Source organism: Sinocyclocheilus grahami, unplaced genomic scaffold (assembly GCF_001515645.1).
Source record: "Sinocyclocheilus grahami isolate Dianchi unplaced genomic scaffold, SAMN03320097.WGS_v1.1 scaffold958.1, whole genome shotgun sequence".
NCBI lineage: Eukaryota > Metazoa > Chordata > Actinopteri > Cypriniformes > Cyprinidae > Sinocyclocheilus > Sinocyclocheilus grahami.
The window spans coordinates 72,549-98,598 of NW_015506137.1; the positions used below are offsets into that span (position 1 = coordinate 72,549).

Genomic DNA, 26,050 nt, shown 5'->3' on the forward strand with positions numbered 1-26,050 from the left:
CATAGCGACGAGTGAAGTAAACACTGCAAGTCGAGTACCCGGCTTCTGAATCCAACAGAGGGGGTGCTCACCGTGGACCTACCCTAGAAAAAGGACAGAAACACACAGGTCCCGGAAAACAGCAGATGGATTATACACACAACCACCAGCGCATTAAATACACACATATATATATATTCATATTTAGAAATGGATCGTTTCCACCATGGTTCCCGCACCGGAGCCCCTTTCAGGAAGCGACCAAAGAAGCCTCTGGTCCGGACCATCAGTAAGGTGGTCACTATGAAGCCATAGAACCAACCAAACATCATAGGAGACTGTAATGCAGGAAGTTCCCACCTAAACTCGGTCAGGTGGAGAGATGGTGGTTACAGGGGAATTAGGAAGGGGAAGATAAGGGCAGATGTAAAACCCCCGAAGGAAATGAATAGAAACTGAAGTATCACTCTGATCCGGATGAAAGCGCTGACGCCTTGTCTGGATCACATCCCTTAGGTCTTGCCTACCTCCCTTTGAACCGCGATTCCACCTACCCCTACCTGCAGGCGGGGAGGAGCGCGAGCCGCGACTTGAAGGGGCTTAGATGGCAAGGAGGGAGTTTTAAGAGAGGACATCTCACCCATAGAGAGATAGCTGGCCAGCGTCTCTATAGGGGGCATCTTCTCATAGCCGTTTTCACGCATCGCCACGATGTTGGCATAACTCATATGCTGGAATCGATGGATGCGTGAGGAAAACAGCCTCTTCCATTCCTCCTCGATCTCTGTATGGAGATCAGGAAGAAAGGAAGGCTCACCTGAGCTGGAGGGTCACGGCCAGAAAGATAGCGCTCATCGAGACGACCTCACGACGTCACTTTCTTGGCCCGCTTCCATGGCAAGTCAAGCCTCGCCGTGGCGTGATCCAGAACTTCCAAAACTCATCATACGCAGGGCAGGAGGATTGGGAAGGCTCAACCTCAGCTTCTTTGCCCTCCTCAGACATCTCCTGCTCTTCCTGGGTGGAACTCAGTAGAGCACTGGCCCCTGGATCAGACGTTGTTAAATGAAATAACATTATCCTTCAGCGGCTCACTCTCGTCCACAGCAGAGGAGTGCAAGGGGGAAAGCCCCTCTTTAAACTCATCGGCCAGATCCACCTGCGATCTCCACGAGCTCATTCTCCTCCGTGCCTCAGCAGCTGCGGGTCTGAACCGCGGGAAGCAGATGGCTGCCCTCTTTCCTCGATAAGAGAGACAAACGAGAGCGGAGCTTTTTCATTGGAAAACGCTCGCAGTGAACGCAGATTGCTCCCTCGAAGACATCGCTTGCGTGCTCCTTGCCCAAACAAAAAACGCAAAGATCGCGTTTGTCATCAGATGTCAAATAACGATGACACGGATGCACACATCCTCTGAACGCCTTGCTAGTGCTCGCCATAATGAAGGAATAAAGATAGCTCTTACCACGGAAATGCACGCTTCAAACAAAACAGTCAGTGAAGACGAAGAAGAGGATGATGTGTTCTCCCGGCACCTATTTATACTATAGTCGCACCGGTAGTGACGTCATGGGCTGTCGCCGGCCAACGTGTTGTTGGTGTTTTTTCAATGTATGCTTCAGACATGGATCACGACGAGGCGTTCCCCATAGCGACCCCTAGAGGACGCAGTTCGAAGTCCCCTTGAAAGGGAACATGAGTTTAACAGCACAGTCCTGAAGTGTGTTCATATCAAAATGACACTGCATCCCGTTCATCAGTGTTGTGCTTATAGACATGAATAATGACTCTACTGTATTAAACACTTTATTTCTATCACAGGAATCACACTGTGGGATCCAGAAAAGCTCAAGGAGAGCATACGAACCCATCCCCAAATTAACACTGATTTCAAAGTCTCTGCTTCAGACTCCATTGAGGACAAATCCAGCTTACTGAACATCGACGGCTCTCTGAAACTCAGTCTTTTAGGTGGACTGGTCAATGTGACAGGAGCAGCCAAATATCTCAACGACACCAAGAAGTATTTCAGACAGCAGAGACTGACGCTGCATTATCACTCCACCAGCAGGTTTGAAGAACTGACCATGAGCCACTTGGCACCTGAAAATATAGTTTATCGTGATGTGTTTGATAACGATGCAGCGACACACGTGGTGACAGCAGTGCTGTATGGAGCAAACGCCTGCTTTGTGTTTGACAGAGAAGTGTCAGCAGATGAGAACAAAAGTACAGTAGAAAGAAAGCAAAAGTGGCTCTTGAGAAACTCAAATACATTTCAGCAGATGCAAACATCAGTCTGAAGATGGATGAAGCTCAGAAGAATGCAGTCCAGAAATTCACATGCACATTTTACGGTGATTTCCAGTTACCGTCGAACCCGACCTCTTTTGAAGATGTGCTGAAGGTTTTCACTGATCTTCCAAAACTGCTGGGAGAAAAGAAAGAGTTGGCGGTTCCTCTGAGAGTTTGGCTTTATCCTCTGGACAAACTTCACTCGAAAGCTTCAAAACTTCAGAAAGACATCAGCATGGATCTAATCACGGCGACTGAATCAGTGATTGAGAGTTTAAATACAGCTGAGATGAAATGCAGTGACCTTCTGAAAGACTCACCTGCCTTGACTTTTGCTGAATTTCAGAGTAAAATACAGCAAATGAAGCAAAACTGCTATAGGTACAAACTGAAGCTCATGAAGAAACTCGGCTCTCTGCTGCCAAACATCCGTGGAGACGTGATGAAGGAAACTGAGCTGAATGAACTTCTTCAAGAACATGAGGGATCTCCATTCAGTGAAAGTGATCTCACAGAATGGCTGAAAGAGAGAGAAAGAGAGTCTGATATCATTAAATCAGTCCTCAGACAGCTGAAGAATGCTGGTGCACAGGTAGAAGATGATCTAGATGTCATCTGGATGGATCTGGAAGATGGAAATCTGGTCTGTTACACGTTCACATCACTGAACTGCCTAGACATGCTGCTTCTTCAACAAAAGGCCTATCCTAATCCTTCAACAAAAGGAGAAACTGATGTGAACCTCCCTGATTCAGAGCAAAAGTCTTGGCTCAGTCCTGAGATCCAAAAGAGCATGAAGAGCAACTTAAAGATATTTAAGAACTTGATCAATTCAGAAGACTGTAAACCAGCCAAGTTCATTGTGTCCTCAAGAAAGATGAAAAATAATCCTGGCTCCTGTATTCTGCTGTATGAAAGTGAATGTGATGAAGCTGTTTGCTTTATTCCTCCATCCAAACCAGTCTCTCCAGTCACTGAAGAGATCACAGAAAACACGGTGGTTCTGAAGGTTCCTCCAGTGTGTTCTGCTACAGTGGAGCTGAGATTACTGTATAAACTGAAGCAGGACTCAGTCTGGACATCTGAACCTGTGATAGAGAATCAACACACAGTTACTCTGACTGATCTGAGAGCAGGAACTGAGTATGAGATCAAATGTGCAGCGCTGGGGAAACTCAATTACACAGTATACAGTGACGTCACTGAAACTGTCACAGAGGTATGATGATCAATTTAACAGCTGAAGAAAAAATACATGAGAAGCTTTGTGAGAATGAGTAATCGATAACTTGTCTTGGTTGTTAATTATTATCAAATGTTTCCTCTAGGGAAGGGGCAGTTTGATTGTTGGTGAGTCGCATATTTTTCCTTCCCTTTGAAACACTTTGTTATTAGCCTCACACACACTGAACAAAATTATAAACGCAACACTTTTGTTTTTGGCCCCATTTTTCATGAGCTGAACTCAAAGATCTAAGACTTTTTCTATGTACACAAAAGGCCTATTTCTCTCAAATATTGTTCACAAATCTGTCTAAATCTGTGTTAGTGAGCACTTCTCCTTTGCCGAGATAATCCATCCACCTCACAGGTGTGGCATATCAAGATGCTGATTAGACAGCATGATTATTGCACAGGTGTGCCTTAGGCTGGCCACAATAAAAGGCCACTCTAAAATGTGCAATTCAGAATTGATTATCAGAATTGGTTAATTATAGAATTGGTTATCAGGATGATATCCTCACTGTCAAAAATGCTATTCATTATTACCATACAATAAAATGTTCATATCAGCAGACAATATCCCATACAAAATATCCTCACAAAAGTTTTTTGGTGGCATAAACATAAGAAGCTATATTTTCATCAGTGCTCTATCAGCTTTTACGTACTTAAATCTTCTTAGTCTGTCTTGAGCTCCAGAAAACCAGTAGTGATGCGGCGTTGACGGTTACAGATTTGGAAAACAAAAAGGCAGGAAAAAAGAACCCTAAACTCTAAAGCAAAGAACCGTCTCAGCATATAAAAGGTTCTTCAGGAGGATACGGTTCTAAAAAGAGCTGTTTCTACGTGTAAAGAACCTTTAAAGAACCATCTTTTTTTAGAGTGTAGCTTTGTAAACACAAGAACATTCCAAAATGTTTTATAAAAAACATTACACCGCCTCTGGCCTCAATGATGTTCTTATAACGTTCCCCTAATGTGGCTGTGAGAATGTTCTTTCTTTCTTATCTTGAAACATTGTGCCAATGTTTTATTGACAACATTGTACAATCTGTTACCTCAAAAAACATCCTCAAAATGTTGCAGATGAAGTGTTCTAGCTTTGTTAACATTGTCACATTACAAGAAACTTTTATAAAGAACATTTTGTTATCTCAGGCCTCAATCATGTCCATAGGCTATACCATTTTCCTAATGTGGCTGAGAGAATGTTCTTTCTTTGTTATCTTGAAACAATGTGCCAATGTTTTATTGACAATATTGTATAAACTGTTACCTCAACAACATTCTCAAAATGTTGCAGATCAAATGTTCTAGCTTTGTTTACACTTAACGTTTTAGGAACATTATCTGAAATGAAAAACATTCTTAAAACATTTTTTGAACATTACATTCAAATGTTTTCTCTAAAACATCAACCAAACCTGTACGGAATGTTAGCCAAAGTTATGAGAACATTCCCTGCTAGCTGCACTCTTAAAAATAAAGGTGCTTCACGATGCCATAGAAGAACCTTTTTGTCTTAATGGTTCCATAAAGAACCTTTAACATCTGAAGAACCTTTCTGTTTCACAAAAGCTCCTTTGTGGTGAAAGAAGGTTCTTCAGATTACAAAAAGGTAAGAAAGAGATGGTTCTTTAAAAGAACCTTTGACTGAATGCTTCTTTGTGGAACCAAAAATGGTTCTTCTATGGCATCGCTTGAAGAACCTTTTGAAGCACCTTTATTTTTAAGAGTGTGGGTATAAAGGAGAAGCATGTGATGTGAAAGTAGCTGAACTGTGTTTGTGTCTCTAATATCAGGGTCTTCATCAAAGATGTTCAAACTGAGACTAAAGGAGGAGTTTCAGTATCTGAGTAAAGAAATATCTTCTGGAGAAAGACAAAAACTGAATGATGTCTTCATTGAACCCCACATCACAGAGAAACCTGATCCTCACATCAGTAATAAAAGAGAGATCATGTGCAGAAACATGTTTGAAGGCCAGAATATCAGGACAGTTTTGATGAAGGGAGAAGCTGGCACTGGAAAAACTGTGACTGTGCAGAAGTTCATCCTGGACTGGGCTGAAGAGAAATCAAACACTGATATCAATTATATATTTCCAATACCTTTTCAGAAGCTGAACATTATCAGAGAGATGGTGAAGGAGTGTAGCTTCATACAGCTTCTGCAGCAATGCTTTGAAAACACTGAATATCTGATACTTCATGACTCTGACAGGATCATGCTGATCCTTGATGGACTTAATGAGTTTAAATGTCCTCTGGATTTCCAGAACACAAAGAGGATTACTGATCTAAATGATCCAGCCTCAGTCTCTGATCTTCTGACAAACCTGATCAAGGGAAATCTGCTTCCAAACGCTCAGATCTGGATCACCAGCAGACCAGCAGCAGCGAATCAGATTCCTGCTCGATTTATTGATCGTGTGACAGAGATCCAGGGCTTTGATGACCAGCAGAAGGAGGAATATTTCAGAAAGAGCATCAGTGATCAGAGAATGAGTGATCAAGTCATCAGTCACATCCAGAAATCACTATGCATCAGCAGCATGTGTTATTTACCAGATTACTGCAGAATCATCGCAGAGATTCCTGAGAAGATGTTCAGTACAGGCCGAGATGATTTCCCCAAGACTCTCACTCAGATGTACAGCAGACTCCTGTTAGCTCAGATTAAACTGAAACGAGAGAGAAGAGAGACCATCATAGCTCTGGGGAGAATAGCGTTTCATCTGCTGGTGAACAGAAACTCTCTCTTCTGTTATGAAGACTTAAAGAAATGTGGCTTTAGAGATGAAAGTGATCTGATACGCTCATCAATCATAAAGAAGATTGAAGACAAAAGCAAGCGTACATCATTCTGTTTCGTGAATCACAGAACACAAGAGTTTCTGGCAGCTTTATATGTGACTGAAGTCATTAATGTGAATAATCCACGCCAGCTCAGAGATCTGTCCAGTCTGAAACTTGAATTTGGAAATGAGAGCTTCACAGACTACTACTCTCTCCAGAAAGTGATGGACTTCGCTTTACAAAGACAGATGGATCTCTTCTTCTGCTTTGTACTGGTTTTGACGTTGGAGTCCAGTCAGAGAGCTTTAAAAGACCTCCTGACACAGAGAAGAAGCAGCTCTTCATCCGGTCAACTCATAGTTCAACACATCCAAACACTGATCATGAAGTCCTCTCCAGATGCAGACAAATGCAGTCTCCTGTTTGACACTTTGAAAGAGCTGGATAACCGTTATCTAATCCAGCAGATAAAAACACAGCTGAAATCTGGACTCAGACTCTCTCCTGATCAGTTTCAGCTCTGATAAACTCAGAAGAACAGCAGATTCAGTCACAACGATCAGAGACTCTGAGGGTGATGAAGGGGACTCAAGGATCGAGTGATTCGTTCATCACTGGCCGGTTATTCATTTGAAACCTCAGATCATTTAACAGTGATTTTATAAATAATAATCAGTTGTTTGGTGAGCACATTTTCTCCTTCTACAAGTCCTAATCAACATGATTCCCGATGTCTTAAGGTCACAAGCTGAGAGTGAGACTAAATCAGTGATTGAGATTATATATGCAAAATTCACTGTGATTACATTGAGGATCTGCATGTGAACTTTTAAAGATTTTGGATTTTTGCTTTAAGATGTGACCTTGGAACTTGTGTTAAATATCCAAGTGTACTTTTTTTTTTGTGTGTGTGTATCAAGATAAACTTCAAAAGATAACAAAATATGTCAAGATTATTTTGATATACTACTGAATAATAGCATAACAAGCTGAACAAATGCAACATTGTTTGTCACCATTTTACACATTTTGTGTTTTAGACGTAAAAACAATCGTCGTGTCCACATGTTTAGCAGTCTTTTAAAACGATAATAAAAGCTGATAATAATAATAAAATTAAAGGCAGAGTCAAATTTCTTAATCTGGATTTAAGGTTAAGTGAACACACCAAATGAGGACAAACTATTTCAAGACCCTTGTACACATGACATTTGTGTCCCAGCTGAATGATTTAACCCGATTTAAATGATTTAGAATTAAAAAAATTCTAAATCAAATTACTAAGCAACTCCTGAATGGAGTAACACAAAATAGATATCATTTTAAAGCTTAGAATCTCAGCTTTTTAATGAATGTATAATGAATATTTCGATCAACGCTAAGCAGTCCCTCTAAACCGTAGTGTATCGCGGGCGGGACGCCCCCCCCCTTCCACACAATATTACTAATCATATTTTTCAAACCACTGCCTTGATCAACAAAAAAATGGATATAATTTGAAAGCTCAGAGTCAATGCATGTAGCCACTTCGAAAGTAGTGGCGAGTTATTTGCTGATAAATTACAAAAAAAAAAATCATAATTTACAAAATATGTTTTGTATTTTGTATTTTGTACAAGAAGTCACCCCCAGACCCATATGAAAATAATACTATATTGATGTCACTGTTTTACTTGTAACTTCATAAAACATGATCAGATCGTGGAAGATTAGGCACCATTATTTAGAGCAGATTCTCCTGATTAAAAAGAGTCCATGTCATTTTTATCTAAAGATTTCCCTCATTAATTTCTAACACACATAAAACTGCACAGGCAGCATGTAGTTTAGCCAAAAAATCTAAGGTAGCTGTCATGTGGCGATTTCGTCCAAATAGAATTTGGATAACATGCAAATATCATAGAAAACTACACATCATTAAAAGTCTCCCGATTCTTCACGCTTCGGGCACACCCCCTAAGTCTGACCTTTACTATGCATGTGGCCACTTTGATTAACTCCTAAGTAGTGCTGAGTCATTTGCGGATAAATAGAAAAATATGTTTTCATAATTTATGAAAAATGTTTTTGTGCCATGTACTCTAATATGTCAGAAACATCATACAGCTCAGATAGTCGTGTGTCTCATCGAGTGGAATAAAACAAGTCTAATTGTTTGGGGCTTTGACTAAACTTGAGTGAGGCATTACTTCAAATTTAAACCAACAATTTCAAAACTGTAAAGGACTAAGAGAAAGGCTATCTTGGTTCCAAACGCTGTAACTTTTGATTCCTTCATGATATCACCACAAAATCCACATACAGCACACATGTTGAGGAACATCACCAAAAAATTATTTTTCTTTCATGAGATATTCAACGTCAAATAAGAATGATTTCCACACTATGACCAGACTCATTTTTCTTACATTTTATCACCTATTTCTCAGCATGAGAATATTCAAATGCAAAGACCCCCCCCCACCCCTAAAAATATAGAAACATTTCTATCAGACGATACCAACCTTTTGACTCTCCTTGCTACAGTCTTCGAGTAATGAGTCATTAATTAATCAAAAAATTTATACCACCAACCCTACCTTTCTATATGTTCTTATATAACTTTGTTGCTTTCAAAAACAAGAGCTTCATATCCTTTGTAAGAACTGTTAAGTATATTCTGCAAAGTTAAAGAATTTATGCCAACAGAAATTAAATATTTTTTTAATTGAATTATTTCCCTTTCATGTGCCATACCCTTGATTATTAGATGCTCTACCGTTTCTGGAAGTCCACCTTTCTTGCACTGACCAGAACCATGTTTTCCTATCATTTGAAGTGATTTGTTGATGGCAGAATGACCAATTCTCAGATGAGAAATTACTGTATCTTCCTTTCTGTTGCCATAACTAACTCTAACTAAACCAATTTGTTTTTGTATATTATACAGATGACGACCTTTATTTCTTTTATCCCACCTCTCCTGCCACATATTTTTAATAGCTGTTTTAATTAAGCCTTTCACTTCAGATTCACCCAAAGGTATTTCTAAATCAATAACATCATGTTTAAGGGCCAGTTTGGCTATCTTGTCCACATCCTCGTTACCCTCCACACCAACATGAGCCGGCCCGGCACCCATAAAAAATACTGCTAAAAGTCTCAATTGGCAAAGTCTATACAGATTTTGTAAAATTTCTATTAATATATCTTGTCTTGAATCCGATTTTCCACTTATTAAACTACAACTGAAAACAAATCTGAGCAAATTACTACAGCAGATGGTTTAACTTCTTCTACGCACTGTAATGCTATCAAAATAGTCACCATCTCTGCAGTATATACAGATATATCATTAGTAATTATTTTTGCAGCTTTATACTTAGAAAGAGGGATATACATAGCTCCAGCTGTTCGTCCAGTTACTGGGTCTTTGGAACCATCAGTAAATATTTGTAAAAATAAATATTCACTCTCAAGATGCTGTTGCACTACTATCGCTTTAGGAACTTGATTTTGTTTATCCTTTATAGTTTTAAATATCTGGAGATCCACAGAAGGCATTGAGAAAAACCAAGGCGGAGATAATGGCAATGCTACTGTAGGACTAATATTAACATTATTAATACCTATTTGCTGAGTTTGCTTTTCTATAATCCATCCAAAGCTTTTCACCTGGGATGGTTCATATTCCCAGCAATTTCCCAAAACATTTTTAACTGGATGATTTGAAAAATGACCGGTATACCAGTCTTAGCTGGAGCTCACGTAAATCCAAAGGCATTTCTCCCACCTGCAGTGATGTTACAGGAGAGGATCTAACAGCTCCACAGCAAACCCTTAGGGCTTGACTTTGTTAGCAAAGCGTTTGACGCTGATCCATAAATTATCCTACCGTTATCAATCGATGATCTAATTAATGCGCAATATACTCTCTTTAGTGAGTGTCTTGTGGCACCCCGGTCCAGTCCTGCCAAACATCTTAATACATGAACTCCTTTCTTACATTTATCAATTACCTTTTGAATATGTGTTCCAAATGTTAACTTTCAGTCCGTCCATACTCCCAAATATCTGATAAAAGACACTTGCTCTACAGTTTGCTCATACAACTTTAATTTTACTTCAGTTTTCTTCTTTTTTAAGAAACAAACAACCTGAGTCTTTGCTACTGAAAGACGAAATCCCCACTGGTTAGTCCAGCTTTCAACAATATCTATTGCTTTCTGCATATTCTTCTCTAAATATCTTAGATTTCTTCCTCTTATCCATAAGGCTCCATCATCAGCATGAAGTGACCCTCCTATTTCTGATCCTATTTCCTCAAATATACCATTTTTCATAATATTGAAAAGCACCGGACTGCAAACGCTACCTCGAGGAGTTTCGTTATCTATTATGTAGGTATCAGAGTATTCTTTACCTACTCTTACCTGTATTTTTCGTTCTTTTAGGAAATCCATAATCCAATTAAACAACATTCAATTAATGCCCATTTGACCTAAATTTATTAACAGTTCTTCCATACCATGTCATAAGCTTTCTCGATATCGAAAAATACTCCTAGGACCATTTCTTTTTTCACTTGAGCTTTCCTGATTTCATTTTTTAAGCAAATTACTGCATCTATGGTCCTACGTCCTTTCCTGAACCCACTCTGATATGCATTTAATAACTAGGGATGCACCGATATCGATACTGGTCTCCTCGTTAAAATGCCCCGATACCAAACGCCGATACCACACAGCATGTGATAAGCGCCATATTCAAACAAAGAAACACCGACAACAGACAGCAGAATAAAGTTGTATATGTATGCAATGAATATAATGTTAAACATTCAGTATTAACGCCTGTATAGCTGATGTGCGCGAGCTGATAAGCAGAGCACGCTGAGTGGATTGAGCGCGCGGCGGCGCAGATGCGCGAGCTTGTCGAGTGAATATACCTTTCTCACATACCGTTCTTGTCATATTTTATTACCATTTTCTAAACTATAGTGAATAAACTGTGATAATGTGAGAAATGTTGAAGGTGTCAGAATAAATTTTGGCTTGACTATTTATTTGATAAATGAAGTTAACCAACTAACATTATACATACTCTTTTGGTTTCTGTACCCAATATTTAACAAATTTACAAATGCAATAAAAATATTGGTATCAGTACTCGGTATCGGCAAGTACCAAAAATAAAAGTATCGGTATCGGGCGAGTACTGGAAAAAGTGGTATCGGTGCATCCCTATTAATAACTTTCTAGTTTCCAAAACATATAATAAACGCGATACAAACATTATTTCCATTATTTTACACCGGTTAGATGTTAAAGCTATTGGTCTATAATTTTTTGGAACAGTATGATCTTTCCCAGGTTTAGCTATTGGCACCACTATATCTACACTGTAAAAAATTGCTGTAGTTTCTACAGTAAAATTTTACAGGATATTACTGTTTAAACATTTTACAAGATGTAGCTGTAATTCGCAATGCGTTATGGGTCAAATAAGGTTTTACAGTTGTTAACAGTATATTTCCATGTCAACTGTAATTCTTTTACAAGAAGCAGGTGTTGTCACTGTAGCTCCTGATTTTTACACTAACTTACTGTAGTGTGGCATTATGGGATTGCGCGCGCTTCATTCAAATCTGAAATCCAGCCGACTGGAGCAGCTCGAGAACGATTGCAGATTAGAGGCTTTATTCATAATTCCTGGTAAGTTCACTTAATTTTACATAAGAAATATATAATTTTATTTTTATTTAAGTTAATGTATGTCGTGCTATCATGACATTTAGACAAGCGGCCTTGGTATGTACAGTAATCTGGAAATTGCTATCATAGCATAGTTAGGCTAAATGCTGCATTTTTCTCATTTTGGCAGTTTAATTTTCTTATTGAGAGCATTTAAAGTAGTGTTTACCCAACTTTTAACGTAATGCCCAGTGCGAACGATTCTCATAGTAACTACTATCTGTCGAAATAACTGACGAACAGCAAAATATGTGAAATGTCATTTGTTCATATGTGTTCAACTGTCCCATATTGACGTGACAACTTACTATAATTAGAAACGAATTAACATGTGTGTCTATTGCCACTGTAGTTGTACTGACATTAAAGCTTGTCCAGGACCATTTTTTAGTGAAAGACATCTTTACACGCCCGAACAAGTTAGCATCGAAACGCCAGACTGATTCTGATTTTATTACATTCAACATCAAAACAAATATCCAACGGCACACACAAACTCACAAGAAGCATGAGGTAAATGTTCAAACTGTTGAGTTTATTTATAACATGATATTGTTAAGGAGCATAACATCACTATTTTGATTTGTGAAAACGTTCACAGTTCCGTACGGGTCAGTTTTCACAGATCAGAATGGTGATGTTATGCTCCTTAACAATATCATGTTATAAATAAACTCTACAAAAAACGGGGGGCAGAGCAGAGAGAAACACTGCCACGCGATAAAATGCGATTGTGAAAGTTTTCACAAATCGAGCTCGACCTAAAACAATGTTTTTGTATTCCAGCAGTCTGCGTGCTTATTGGTAACAGGCGTTAAACATGAAGAACGCCTTTCTTGCACATTCCTTACTAGCGGGCTTGCCAAGGGGTTTACGGACGAGCTTTGCTGTGAAAAAATTCACAGATCAGGCAGGTGAATATGACACCGCGGTTTCATTCCTCTAAGTGTCCAACTTTTGGAGCTATAGGCATTATAAAATTAAGAGTCGCTACGAAAAAAAAAAAAAAAAGATTGCGGGCCGAAGGACAGTGTCCCCTGAATTCACAAATCATGGAGAATGATATTCGGTATTATTTGCATGCATGACAGCGCGCAGCGTATTTATAGCCAAAATAAATCTGAATATCAAACCGCAAACTATCTTTACTGCGGTGTTTTACCGCACAACTTGGCACTGCACAGCATCTTGTCTTCAGAGCACCTTTATATTATATTGCTTTCTGCATAGACCTGCGTTTGCCTCTTTCGTAAACACTATATGCACGAATCGGTGGGCGGGGCTAAACAGGCAGTGATGTAGAATCGGTGGGCGGGGCTAAACAGGTAGTGATGTAGAATCGGTGGGCGGGGCAAAACAGGCAGTGATGTAGAATCGGTGGGCGGGGCTAAACAGGTGTGAACTATCCCTTTAATGGTGCTGAAGATGTGGTTGTAGACTTTGGTTTCTCTTGGTACGGTTTGAAATGCGTGTCATAATACACTGAGAGTGAAATTACAGCAGTGTCACGTTCACACGCTTGTCTGCAGAATCTCATCAAATTTAACTTTAAATTCCATCTGGAAAGATCCGAGTACATTCAAAATGAGTTTCCAGGTCTGTTTTTTAGATAGACGAAAGGGGACTGAAATAAAAGTTTCTGTGGCGAACTCTGAGGAGGAATTCAAGAACACCACAGTTGAAGAGTTACAAAGAAACTCTTGTCTGAAGACAGCAGATGTAAGTCGAACACTTTAGAGTTGTATTTCTTCTAAAGTTGATACACTGGAGTTTGCTGTTCCTCATGTTGTCATTGTTTGCTTTCACAGATAAAGTCTGTGAACTTTACTGCAATGACCAGCTTCTGTTTAATGATCGTACACTTGGCTCTCATGGCATTAAACACAATGATGTTATTGTGAATGAAGAAACAAACTCATCCTGATCTGGGATGACCTGAGGGTGAGCACATTTTCATCAAATGTCCCTTTTTGTGTGAACTATCCCTTTAATGGTGCTGAAAATGTGGTTGTAGACTTTGGTTTCTCTTGGTACGGTTTGTAATGCGTGTCATAATACACTGAGAGTGAAATTACAGCAGTGTCACATTCACACGCTTGTCTGCAGAATCTCATCCAAGTTAACTTTAAATTCCATCTGGAAAGATCCGAGTACATTCCAAATGAGTTTCCAGGTCTGTTTTTTAGATAGACGAAAGGAGACTGAAATAAAAGTTTCTGTGGCGAACTCTGAGGAGGAATTCAAGAACACCACAGTTGAAGAGTTACAAAGAAACTCTTGTCTGAAGACAGCAGATGTAAGTCGAACACTTTAGAGTTGTATTTCTTCTAAAGTTGATACACTGGAGTTTGCTGTTCCTCATGTTGTCATTGTTTGCTTTCACAGATAAAGTCTGTGAACTTTACTGCAATGACCAGCTTCTGTTTAATGATCGTACACTTGGCTCTCATGGCATTAAACACAATGATGTTATTGTGATTGCACCAACGATGCTTCCACGTATGTATTTATGGATCGAAATCATCTGTTTGTCTTCTTAAAACTGACCCTTCACCTTAGACATCATAACAGAGGAGGCCGGGGCTAGTTGTCACATTAAGAGTTCTATCAAATGTACACAAATGCATGTTTTCTCTAGCAGTGCTTTAGTAATAGCAATATTGTTCAGTTACATACAGCTGTTATGAATATCACTTCACATATCAGATCAAATGTTATAAATAAAAGTTGGTCACACTTTATTTTAAAGTCCAATTCTTGCTATTAACAAACCGTCTTTTGCCTCAAACTCCTAATTAGCTGCTTATTAATAGTTGGTAAGGTAGTTGTTGCTTGTATGCATGCTAATAAGCAACTGGTTATAATAGTGAGTAGTGATACCGAAAAGTTTTACACAGTTCTTTTTAAAGTCGGCCAAAACATTGGTTTGTTTACATTTTTGCTGTTTCTTGAATTTTGTGCTTCATTCTTGTTTTATGTTCTAAATTGTGTAATTGATCTCATATCCAGTGGGACAGCATTCTTTTCACCTGAGCAATAATTGTGTACACATGTGTATATATCTTTAATTATCATTCCTTCCACGCATTTAAAGGTACGGAAAGACAGATTTATGGCAACAAAACTCATTCAGCTTCTGACAGATCTGTTCTGGCTCTGTTCCACAGAATCTCTCTCATCTGAAGATGAACGTGAAGGTGAAAATTGGAAATTTGCTGGGAAACTTAAACATTTTTAGCTAAACATTTTACAGATTATTCCGGAAGAATTAGTCTGTTTAATCCAGACGTATTGAACCGTGTAATGTGTGAATGAAGAAAACAATGCAACAGTTTGGGAGATGTAATTTCCCATATAAAGCAAATAATTGTCCACTGAAGAGTTGTTGTGTATTCTTCAGGTTGAAATAAACATATTCCACCATGTTCTGTAACAGTCCATAGAGCATTTTAAAAACTGTTGAACTGAAAAATTTGTCATTTAGGAAATGAATGCAACAGGTTGAGAGTACTTGTTGACCATATGATGCAAATGATTGCAAAACAAAGAGTTGAAGTATGTTTATTAGGGTCAAATTAACATTTTCCCCCATGTTCTGAAACAGTCCATTGAGCCTTTTGAAAGCGAATGAACTGGATGATAGAAGAATCAAATGCAACACACTGGCAGTGTCAATTGACCACATAGAGCAAATAATAGTACATTGAAAAGCTGTAGTGTGTTATTTATAATATTATATAATGTGTACTGGGTAAGTCAGTGTCTTCCTTAAAAAGATATTGAGCTGGAAGAAGTCTCAATGAAGAAACCCAAAGAAAACAGTGATGATAGAAATTGAACATCTAGAGTAAATAATAGCACATTAAAGACTTGTAGTATGCTCTTTAGGTTAAAATAAACATTTTCCACCATGTTCTAGAATAGTCCATCCAGCTTTTTAAAAGCTATTGAACTTATTCATACAAATATGCCACAAAACCATTCGTATTTTTCTTTTATAGGGATTTTGCATTGGGGTTACATGTACAAGTTTGAAGCTATTTCAATTCAATCATGATTGGTTGATTTTTAATATATCTCCTTTTATGGAAATTCTTATGTAAGTTTCAGTTTCTCCCTGTCATAACAACAAGAATGAAACTGAACATTTGACAGTTAGCTAGAGTAGATCATCGGGGAGCGTTCTACGCAACATTCAAAACTGAGAAAATCTCCAGAAAATTTAGAAATGAGTGACTCGGGTAAGTAATTTATTAACAATATTTTAAATTGGTTTTAAAGTAACATGAACATGCAATAAGTATAAACTTTTTTTTTAACAGAGGCATTACTGTCAAATGACTTTTCCGGAAGTTCTTATGACTCAAATGTCTCATCGAGTAAGTATTTACATTTTTCCCACATTTTATTACTGAATGTGATGCTCACAAATGTAAAGTTTCTAACATATTTAAACATTGTCAGGCTTTCATTGTATATTATTTATGACAAGAGATGCATAGACTCCGTGCAACACTGTGAGTTTCATTAGAAAGTGGTATTCTATTCTAATGTGTGGTTATCGGTAAGTTCACTGAAGTTCAATGCTGTATAGTATTTTTTTCTTTTCTTATTTTAGAATTATGGCAAATTGCTTTTGATGTTACTTATTTTAAGTCACTTTGGATAAATCTGCTAAATGAAAAAAATGCAAAAGCAAGTGTGTTCATACAGAGAAACCTATGGTAACCTAATTTATTTGGTCGTTCTACTGCTTTGATCTTGATAATTTACCAAAATAACCAAATAAGATCTACAGTTTAGCCAAATGCCTTTGTGTCAGCTTTTCACCTGCTTTGAGGAACAAATCCTATTTAGAATATAATGATGTTATTGATTTGCAGAACCTGAGCTAAGGATTATTCTGGTAGGGAAGACTGGAACAGGCAAGAGTGCAACAGGAAACACAATTTTGGGACAGAAAAGGTTTCATTCAGAAGCTTCACCTGAAGAAGTTACAACAAGGTGCAGCAGAGAATCTGTAGAGCAAGGAGGAAGAATAATCTCTGTAATTGACATGCCAGGGTTTTCCGGATCGCTGACTAAAGAAGAAATGAAGACACATATAGAGCAGTGTGTTGAGCTGTGTGTTCCTGGTCCTCATGTGTTTTTGCTGGTGATCAATCTGGATGCGAGATTCACACGGGAGGAGGTAAACACGGTGAAACTCATTCAAGAAAACTTTGGAGAAAATGCTGCGCGCTTTATTATTGTTCTGTTCACTCGCTCAGATCAGCTGGAAAATAAAACTTTGCAAAGCTTTGTAGGGGAAAGCCTGAACTTAAGGAAACTTACTGACAGCTGTGGTGGCAGATATCATGCGTTCAACAATAAAGACATGAGGAACCGTTCTCAGGTCACAACGCTGCTGGAGAAGATTGACAGCATGATCCAGGAAAATGGAGGAACCCATTACACCAATGACATGTTTGAAAAAGCTCAGAAAAAGATTAAAATAAAAGAGATGAAGAAAAAGGCATTAGACGTTGCTTTAGGAGTTGGATCAGTCATAGGAACAGGAACAGCAATAGCAGGAGGTATCGTCCTGGGAGTAACCGAGGTTGTGGTTTTACCTGCAGTTTTAATTGGAGCAGGGGCAGTATTTGCAGCAGGAATGGGTACATCACTTGCTGTGAAAAAAGTCAAGGAAAAGAGAGAAAAAAACAATTAGACTAAAAATAGGAACCTCTTCAATTTTTCAATATGTAAATACCCAGATCTGCTTTACTTTCAGCTGTTGTTAAACAGGTGTTTTTGTTGCTTAAAACTGGGACACTGTATGTGCTTTTGCTTTTACTTTAAAATGGAATCAGATATTATTGTTTGTTCAAACTTTTAGTTTAGGTCTGAACATATCCTTAAAATACATGTAATGTAGGTTTAATGTAATATTTATATTATGCTATTTGACTACTTTCATTATTAATTGGAATGAATATACAAAGTAAATGATTTTGCTCCATTTTCCTGTGTGTGTGTGCGTTTGTTTGTTTGTTTTTTAAATTCAGTTCAATTCACGTTTATTTGTATAGCGCTTTTCATGATCAAAAACATTGCAAAGCAGCTTTACAGAAAATCAAATATAATTGCTACATTATATTTAGTTGGCTAGCTTATCAGTGGTGACTGTGTCAAGATGATGTCCATATGGCAGAAATGTACAGTAAAAAATCATGCAGTTGGTTAATGACATGTAATCAAACAGATGTTGAACATTATTAACTGCAATGATTATATGATGCAATCAAACTTATAGCAAAATGTGTTAGTTCTGTATGTTGTTTCAGGGTTAGCATCATCTGAGGTCCTCTGAGGGGTCAGCATCATCTCTTCTCAGATCTTCGTAAGGGCTGGATCCAGACTGAAGCTTGTGTAATTCAATAACAGAGAAGCAAATAGAGACAACATTAGCATAGCTGCTGTTCCAACCAAGCAGAAATTATGTGTTCAACCCATGTAATTAATACGAATTATAGAACTTCGGCAAACCCTAAATCTATTATTATTATTTCTCCAAGTGAGACAATTTTACAAAACTGTCTAGGCTTGCAGCTTGGCAGTTAATCCCTATGCACGAAAAACACCAAAAATACACAAACATGTACAAAATATACTACTTCTGCACAAACAGAATCATTCTCACCAGCACTACTGTCCAAAGATGTTGAATGATTCATAACTGAAGTAACCCCCAATGAGAAAAGACAATATACCATACATTACATTTTACAATCTAACAATGTTCTTGATGCTAATTTACAGAAAAGGAAGCACATGTTAAGTGTAATGACGTAACACAAACTTCAAAATGATCTTTAACTCCCTGAATGTTTCATCATACTCTACAGCGTATACAGGTTATCATATAATTATATTGATAATTTTAGCATTTCAGTTAGGTCAGGTTTTTCATTTTTTGTTTTATTATTTCTATATAAAAATAATAAAAAATACAGCATAAGCAGGTCTTCTGTCAGTTCAAAGTTTAGTTCTGACATACCAGAGTAAAAACAGGCTTCTCTACGCATATCTTGACTATTTTTATTTTTTTTCAGATTGTTGTGTATGTGATCAGTATGAAATCATTTTTGATGTAGTTTTTCTTCTAAAGTGAACCAAAATATAAACAGGGCTGAATTAGAGGAACAGGTCTGGTTTACAGGAAATGGTGTGCACAGACCTCAGCAGCGGGGGGTGGGGGGCAAATAAACTGTGGCTTTTTGAATTTCTCATTTTTAATGTGGTTGCACAAAATTAATTTTTCTTAATTTTAAACAGAGTACATTTTTAGTTGAGCTTAGTCAATGTTTTTTTTTTTAGTTTACACGGAACAGATTCCAACATGTCTGTGTTTTTGGGTACATTGACATGCAATGTTTGATGTTCATTTGTTTATGCAGCTAGATCAGCACAAGGAAGTTTTCACTGAAGCAACATACCAATGCAACTATTGCTCATTGAGTGAAGCAACCACAACCCAACCATCAGCACAATGGTTACCACACAAACGTAACAGAAACACTTTTAAATACAAAACATAACTGAACATTAAACAATCAGTGGTTTTCCTTTCAACCAAAAAACAAACAAACATGATATAACACTTAATTTAAACATTTACACTCTTGAACAAGCCCTATGCAAAGCATGCTGTGAACTAGAAATCCACTGCATCGATTCAGTTAATGCAACAAAAAATGATTAATGTAGTCATCTTTTACATATGTAAAAGTTTTACATATGAAAACTTTGAGCTGTCTGTTTGAGCATTTAAAGATGTCGTGTTCTCTTGACTCCAAGGTCAGGAACTTTGCGCTGGGGCATTGGGAAGGTTATGACCTTTGCGTAGTATTTGTCTGACATGCGGCTGCTTGTCAACATTTGCAATACCACTTGGTTGTGACGGGGTTCAGGTTGTGGCGCTTTCTATGGACCACATAATGTGGTCACGACATAACTCAAAGTGACTGACAGATAGGGAATGTGTCAGCTATGTACGTAACCCTCATTCCCTGATGGAGGGAATGGAGACGTTATGTCCCCATGCCACATCCTTGAACCATCGCTGGTAGCCAGGGACAAGTTCACAGCTCCTCAGCGTAAAATCTGAATGAGAAAATGAAAATCCATTAGCCAAATTTCATTGGCATTTTCTCTTAAAGTCAGAGCGGATTGGGGCTCTCAAGTAAACCACCATAATGTCGTCACGACATAACGTCTCCATTCCCTCCATCAGGGAACGAGGGTTGCGTACGTAACCGAGATGTTTTAATTAATTAAACTTATTAATTAAACTAATATTAAACTTACATTAAACTTATTTATATGATATGAGTCCCGTGGCAGAAACAGAGAAGCAAATTAGCGTAGCTGCTGTTCCAACCAACCAACCAAACATTAAGTGTTCAACCCAAGCAAGAGAATAATAATGTGCATTTGATCAGATATAGCTGAAATACAAGATTATAAGATGCATTATTTGAATGCTTGGCCAAAGAGATGTGTCTTTAATCTAGATTTAAACAGAGAGAGTGTGTCTGAACCCCGAACGTTATCAGGAAGGCTATTCCAGAGTTTGGGAGCCAAATGTGAAAAAGCTCTACCTCCTTTAGTGGACTTTGCTATCCTAGGTACTACCAAAAGTCCAGAGTTTTGCGACCTTAGGGAGCGTGATGGATTGTAGCGTGGTAGAAGACTAGTTAGGTCCGCAGGAGCTAACCCATTAAGGGCCTTATAGGTAGTAATATTTTGTAACTGATACGGAACATAACAGGTAGCCAGTGCAGAGGTCACTTATATCGTTTGCAAATACAGATGCCATGGAATATTTATGAGGGACATTAGTTATAATTAAATCAATTAATGATGAGTTTTCAGGACATTTTAAATTTGGTCTAGTAGGACTATTTACTATCTGAAAAAGATTCATTGAATAAGAGTATACTTTTAGATCATCAGATACTGGTTGCAACAGTTCCAATTTAAATCACCGATCAGGACTAATTCTTTAGGGTCTAAATCTGATATAATCTGTGTCAAGAAAGATAAGGTTTCATTTACTGCTGAAGGTGGCCTATAGCATCCAACTAAAGTAATATTGCAGGTTTTAGAAACCTCAATATTTAAAGCTAAAAGATCAAATTGATTTTTCACTTTATGAGGGACATTAGTTATAATTAAATCAATTAATGATGAGTTTTCAGGACATTTTAAATTTGGTTTCGTTGGACTATTCACTGGAAATGTAACGCGCAGAGGTGACTGATCTTGTGATGGGCAGATAGACATAAGGCGCGTTCGACTTGAAGCAGTGCTGTGCAGAATGATCACTGTATGACATCAAAGTACTGCGAGAGCGATAAGAGAGCAGACGGGTCCTATGCATTCGAATTGCTCTCGCGGTACTTTGATGTCATACAGTGATCATTCTGCACAGCACTGCTTCAAGTCGAACGCGCCTATAAACTGCTGAGCTTGTGACATATAAATTGAATCATGTATAAGATTTTTTTTTTCTTCAAAACAAGGCAAATAATTAGTATTCATGAGCACACCTCTGCCATAGTATTTTCCTAACCTTTCAGTTAGAAGATGCAGTGGTATTTTATATTACAGTGTTACTTGCCATTTCATTGTAATTGTTTGTGAAATGTAGTGATTTCTGAGTGAAATTTTATCAGTGTGTCCAAAATTGGAAACAGTATGTCACAATAAACAACTCACTCGTACCAAAAAGAATCATGTATTATAGCTAAATTATCATCAGTGAACTGAATAACTGTACACAGAGTCCCACTGGAGATCCTGAACAAGATGTCAATAGAGAATAGTAGATCCCTTCATTGTACAAATTGGTAACGTCCAACAATTTGGTTTGTACTTTCAGCCAGGGTTGCCATGTCCATGGTTTTCCCGCGGAATTGGGATACTTTTAAATTGTGGGTTAAAGGGATAGTTAACCCAAAAACTTAAACTAAACGCTGGATTTTCAAAAGTATGTGAAATATTTAAAGTTCGCGGCATAGAATCTTTAAAATACGTCCGAGAGTTTTACACACCAGTCTGTTATTGTGGCGACATTTCCACGCCCTGAAACGTGATGCTGAAACTAATCGAACTGTGATTGGTAGTTTTACATGTCGGTCAAACGGCCTCATGGGTGGGCCTTGGCCAATGAAAGCTGCCATGGATTCCAGACCTGAAGGTCTGGCTACGCGAGACTAGCAAGGGTCATACCACGATCAAGGCACAGAAAGGTATAAGGACATTGTTAAAATAGTCCATGGGACGTCAGTGGTTCAACCATAATTTATTGAAGCTACAAGAATAGATTTTGTCCACAAAGAAAACAAAAATAACACCTTTTGTTTTATAACAATAATAACGATGTACATTTAAAAATGACTGTATTTCTAGCTTTAGTGTGGATAATGATTTTAAGTTTTTGCTCTACTGAGAAAAGTAAACATTCATGAATTCAAGGTTAGTTCTATCAAACTTAAAATCATTTACATTATTATTTAATGGTTTCACAGATGCAACACAGCAAAATAAATATTAAGATAAGAGTCTGAATCAAACTGGACGTTACAGATGCTTTCAGTGCAAAGAGCACTGCATAAGGAACAGTCACTGCTGGAATCCAAATGAAATTGAAACTAACCACAGCATCACATGAACGCTTGCTGAATCAGTTCATGCTCAATTACATTTTTGTAAAGGTTCGAGCACATTCAAAATGGGTTATCAAGTCTATTTTTTAGATATGACATATAAGTTTTAATCATTCTCGGGGACTTTAATAAAGCAAATCTCTCCCGTGAACTAGAGGCAGGAAAATAAAAGTTTCTATGGTGAACTCAAAGGAGGATTTCAAGAACACTACAGTTGAAGAGTTAAAGGGGGCATAACACACACAGTTTCACCCAATCGCATGTTGATCTTGAGTACCTATAGAGTAGTATTGCATCCTTCATATCTCCAAAAATTCTTTAGTTTTATCATATTTATAAAAGAAAAATACAGCTTTACGATTCTCTCCAGAAAAAGCTGAGCTCCTGGAGCTGTGCCGTGGGTGGAGCTAAAGAGTGACGAGCACTTGAATGCTTTTTACAGTCTATGCTTGCGTGCCGATCGAGGGGTGGCGCAAGATGGCGACCTGAACGGTTGTGTTGGTATGAGCTCTGAGGCGTTTTTGAGGAGTTTGCATCTTCTGGGCGAATTTGTTTTGTATTTACAAGGTGGGGAGTGAGAACTCTCTATAAAAGTAGAATGCTTTAACTGTTTAATTAATAAAAACCTCAACAGCAGACTGTGACGTATATTGATAAATCAGACTGCCAGCCCACGTGTGAATTTTTCAAAATACCAAAGAACAAAGATAGAAAGTTACTTTCTTCGCTTCTCGAAGCATCATCTGTAGACTTTGATTCATCCCCAAATACTCCAACAGGCAGTCCTCTTTCAAAAAAAACTTGTCAGGAAGAACCCAAAGTCTCTAATGCCGATATACTTTGTGCTGTCAATGCCCTCACGGATCGCTTTTCAGCAACAGTCCTAGGCCGGTTATCATCCAGTTCGCACTCCGGACCTACAAAGAGAAAGTCTGGAGAGCTGCACGGGATCATCCTGCACTCAAGGAAAGAGGTGTTCGCCTGGCAGAGGACCTGACATTTGCAGAAAGACAACAGAGGAAGTTGCTATGGCCAAGGGTAAAAGCGGCGAGAGAGGAGGGGAAGAGAGCTTACTTTCGTGGAGCAGATGCTTTTATTGATAGAGAAAAACTGTCTGTTGACGAATATCAAGATGTTATGAATATCACTTCACATATGAGATCAAATGTTATAAATAAAAGTTGGTCACACTTTATTTTAAAGTCCAATTCTTGCTATTAACAAACCGTCTTTTGCCTCAAACTCCTAATTAGCTGCTTATTAATAGTTGGTAAGGTAGTTGTTGCTTGTATGCATGCTAATAAGCAACTAGTTATAATAGTGAGTAGTGATACCGAAAAGTTTTACACAGTTCTTTGAACGTTGGCCAAAACATTGGTTTGTTTTCATGTTTGCTGTTTTTTGAGTTTTGTGCTTCATACTTGTTTTATGTTTTAAATGTTGTAGTTTATCTCATATCCAGTATGACAGCATTCTTTTCACCTGAGCAATAATTGTGTACACATGTGTATATATCTTTAATTATCATTCCTTCCACGCATTTAAAGGTACGGAAAGACAGATCTATGGCAACAAAACTCATTCAGCTTCTGACAGAACTGTTCTGGCTCTGTTCCACAGAATCTCTCTCATCTGAAGATGAACGTGAAGGTGAATTCATATCCAGGACTGAATCAATGGAGAAATTAACTCTGAACATGTAAATGCGTTAGACTCACACTGAATTCACAGAGGAGGTTTAAAGCATGTTGATGTATTAATTAGTGCAGTGCATCATTAATGAAACCGCTTCACACGATCTACCGAGAATTATAAATACATTCACACTGAGTGTTGATCAGATAAAGTGTAATATCAATCTAACTTACTTCATTCACTGTCAACTCAATATTAAACACAGTATATGATGGAGTTTGTGTTTTCATGTGTCTCTGTACATTCATATGCAAATATTGTACATGACCCTACATTCATTGAATCAAACATGCTTTTGAATATTTTTATTTAGTGAAAAGTGTGATTTCAGTAATAAGCTCAGAGAGAAATCTCTAGTAGTAATAATAGTAGACCACTCAACAGTGGGGAATTTATGCAATATTTTTGAGATGAGGCAGATTATGACTTTATGATGAAAGATTATGAAGACAGACATTCTGAGGTGTGTCTTCACTGTACAGTGCGTTGTTTAACAACACACCGATTGTTCAAGTAACAAAGCCTCTTTCTGAATAAAACTCCCAAGTAGACAAACTTTCATAAAACTGTTTTAAAAAGTTGTGAAAATGTGTTTTAAGATCTATAAGAAGGGGTGAAGTTTGTGGGGGATATTATTGAAATGTACAATTACAACCCTTTGAATATTTATGATTTTTATTTTATTAGTATGTTTTTGGTCTGAATCGAATGAGAACTTGTCATAATAAATCAGAACAAAATACAAAAGTTCCCCTTCATTGGTTTGTGCTTTCACCCAGGGTTGCCATGTCCTCGGTTTTCCCGCAGAATTGTGCTACTTTTAAACTGCTGCCGTGGGTTAAAGGGATAGTTCTCTTTCTAAAAAATGAAAATTCTGTCATTAATTACTCACCCTCATGTGGTTCCAAACCAGTAAGACCTTTGTTCATCTTCAAAACACAAATTTAGATATTTTTGATGAAATCTGAGAGCTCTCTGACCCTCCATAGACAGAAACGCAAATGAAACATTCAAGGCCCAGAAACTTAACCAGAATACCAGAAACCAGAATACTTTCTGTGCACAAAGAAAACAAAAATAGCAACTATTGTTTTATTACAGTAATAACCATGTACGTTTAAAAATGACTGTATTTCTAGCTTTAGTGTGGATAATGATTTTAAGTTTTTTACTCTATTGAGAAATTTAGTGAAAAATAGTTTTCAAAACTACTGAAAGCTAACTAAAAATAGCTATCAAACTTAAAATAATTGACATTAATATTGAATAGTTTCACAGATGCAACACAGCAAAATAAATATTAAGATAAGAGTCTGAATCAAACTGGACGTTACAAACGCTTTCAGTGCAAAGAGCTCTGCATAAGGAACAGTCACTGCTGGAACGCAAATGAAATTGAAACTAACCACAGCATCACATGCATCACACGCAAATTCACTTGCTGAATCAGTTCATGCTCAGTTGCATCTGTGTAAAGGTTCGAGCACATTCAACATGGGTTATCAAGTCTATTTTTTAGATTTGACATATAAGCCTAAGCCTAACGGCAGGAAAATAAAAGTTTCTGTGTCGAAGTCAAAGGAGGAATTCAAGAACACTACAGTTGAAGAGTTAA

General features: G+C 37.8%; 1 protein-coding gene, 1 long non-coding RNA gene and 1 pseudogene across 3 annotated transcripts; all 3 read left to right on the forward strand.

Moving 5' to 3' along the window:
* Positions 1 to 6,820, forward strand: part of LOC107564737 (verrucotoxin subunit beta-like) — an 8,973-nt pseudogene extending 2,153 nt beyond the window's left edge.
* Positions 6,821 to 14,095: 7,275 nt separating this feature from the next.
* On the forward strand, positions 14,096 to 25,083 carry LOC107564732 (uncharacterized). 2 transcript variants are annotated; one of them, XR_001606278.1, is made up of 3 exons: positions 14,096 to 14,324; positions 14,414 to 14,527; positions 24,361 to 25,083. It is a non-coding gene; the product is annotated as an uncharacterized lncRNA (long non-coding RNA). The 2 variants fall into 2 exon arrangements; XR_001606279.1 differs by lacking the exon at positions 24,361 to 25,083 and adding an exon at positions 15,196 to 15,455.
* LOC107564730 (GTPase IMAP family member 7-like) lies at positions 16,177 to 17,833 on the forward strand. Its single transcript, XM_016249873.1, has 3 exons — positions 16,177 to 16,269; positions 16,351 to 16,407; positions 16,912 to 17,833. Exons 1-3 carry the CDS (start codon positions 16,257 to 16,259, stop codon positions 17,736 to 17,738), a joined length of 897 nt encoding a protein of 298 aa, XP_016105359.1. The 5' UTR covers positions 16,177 to 16,256; the 3' UTR covers positions 17,739 to 17,833.
* Positions 25,084 to 26,050: the final 967 nt, after the last annotated feature.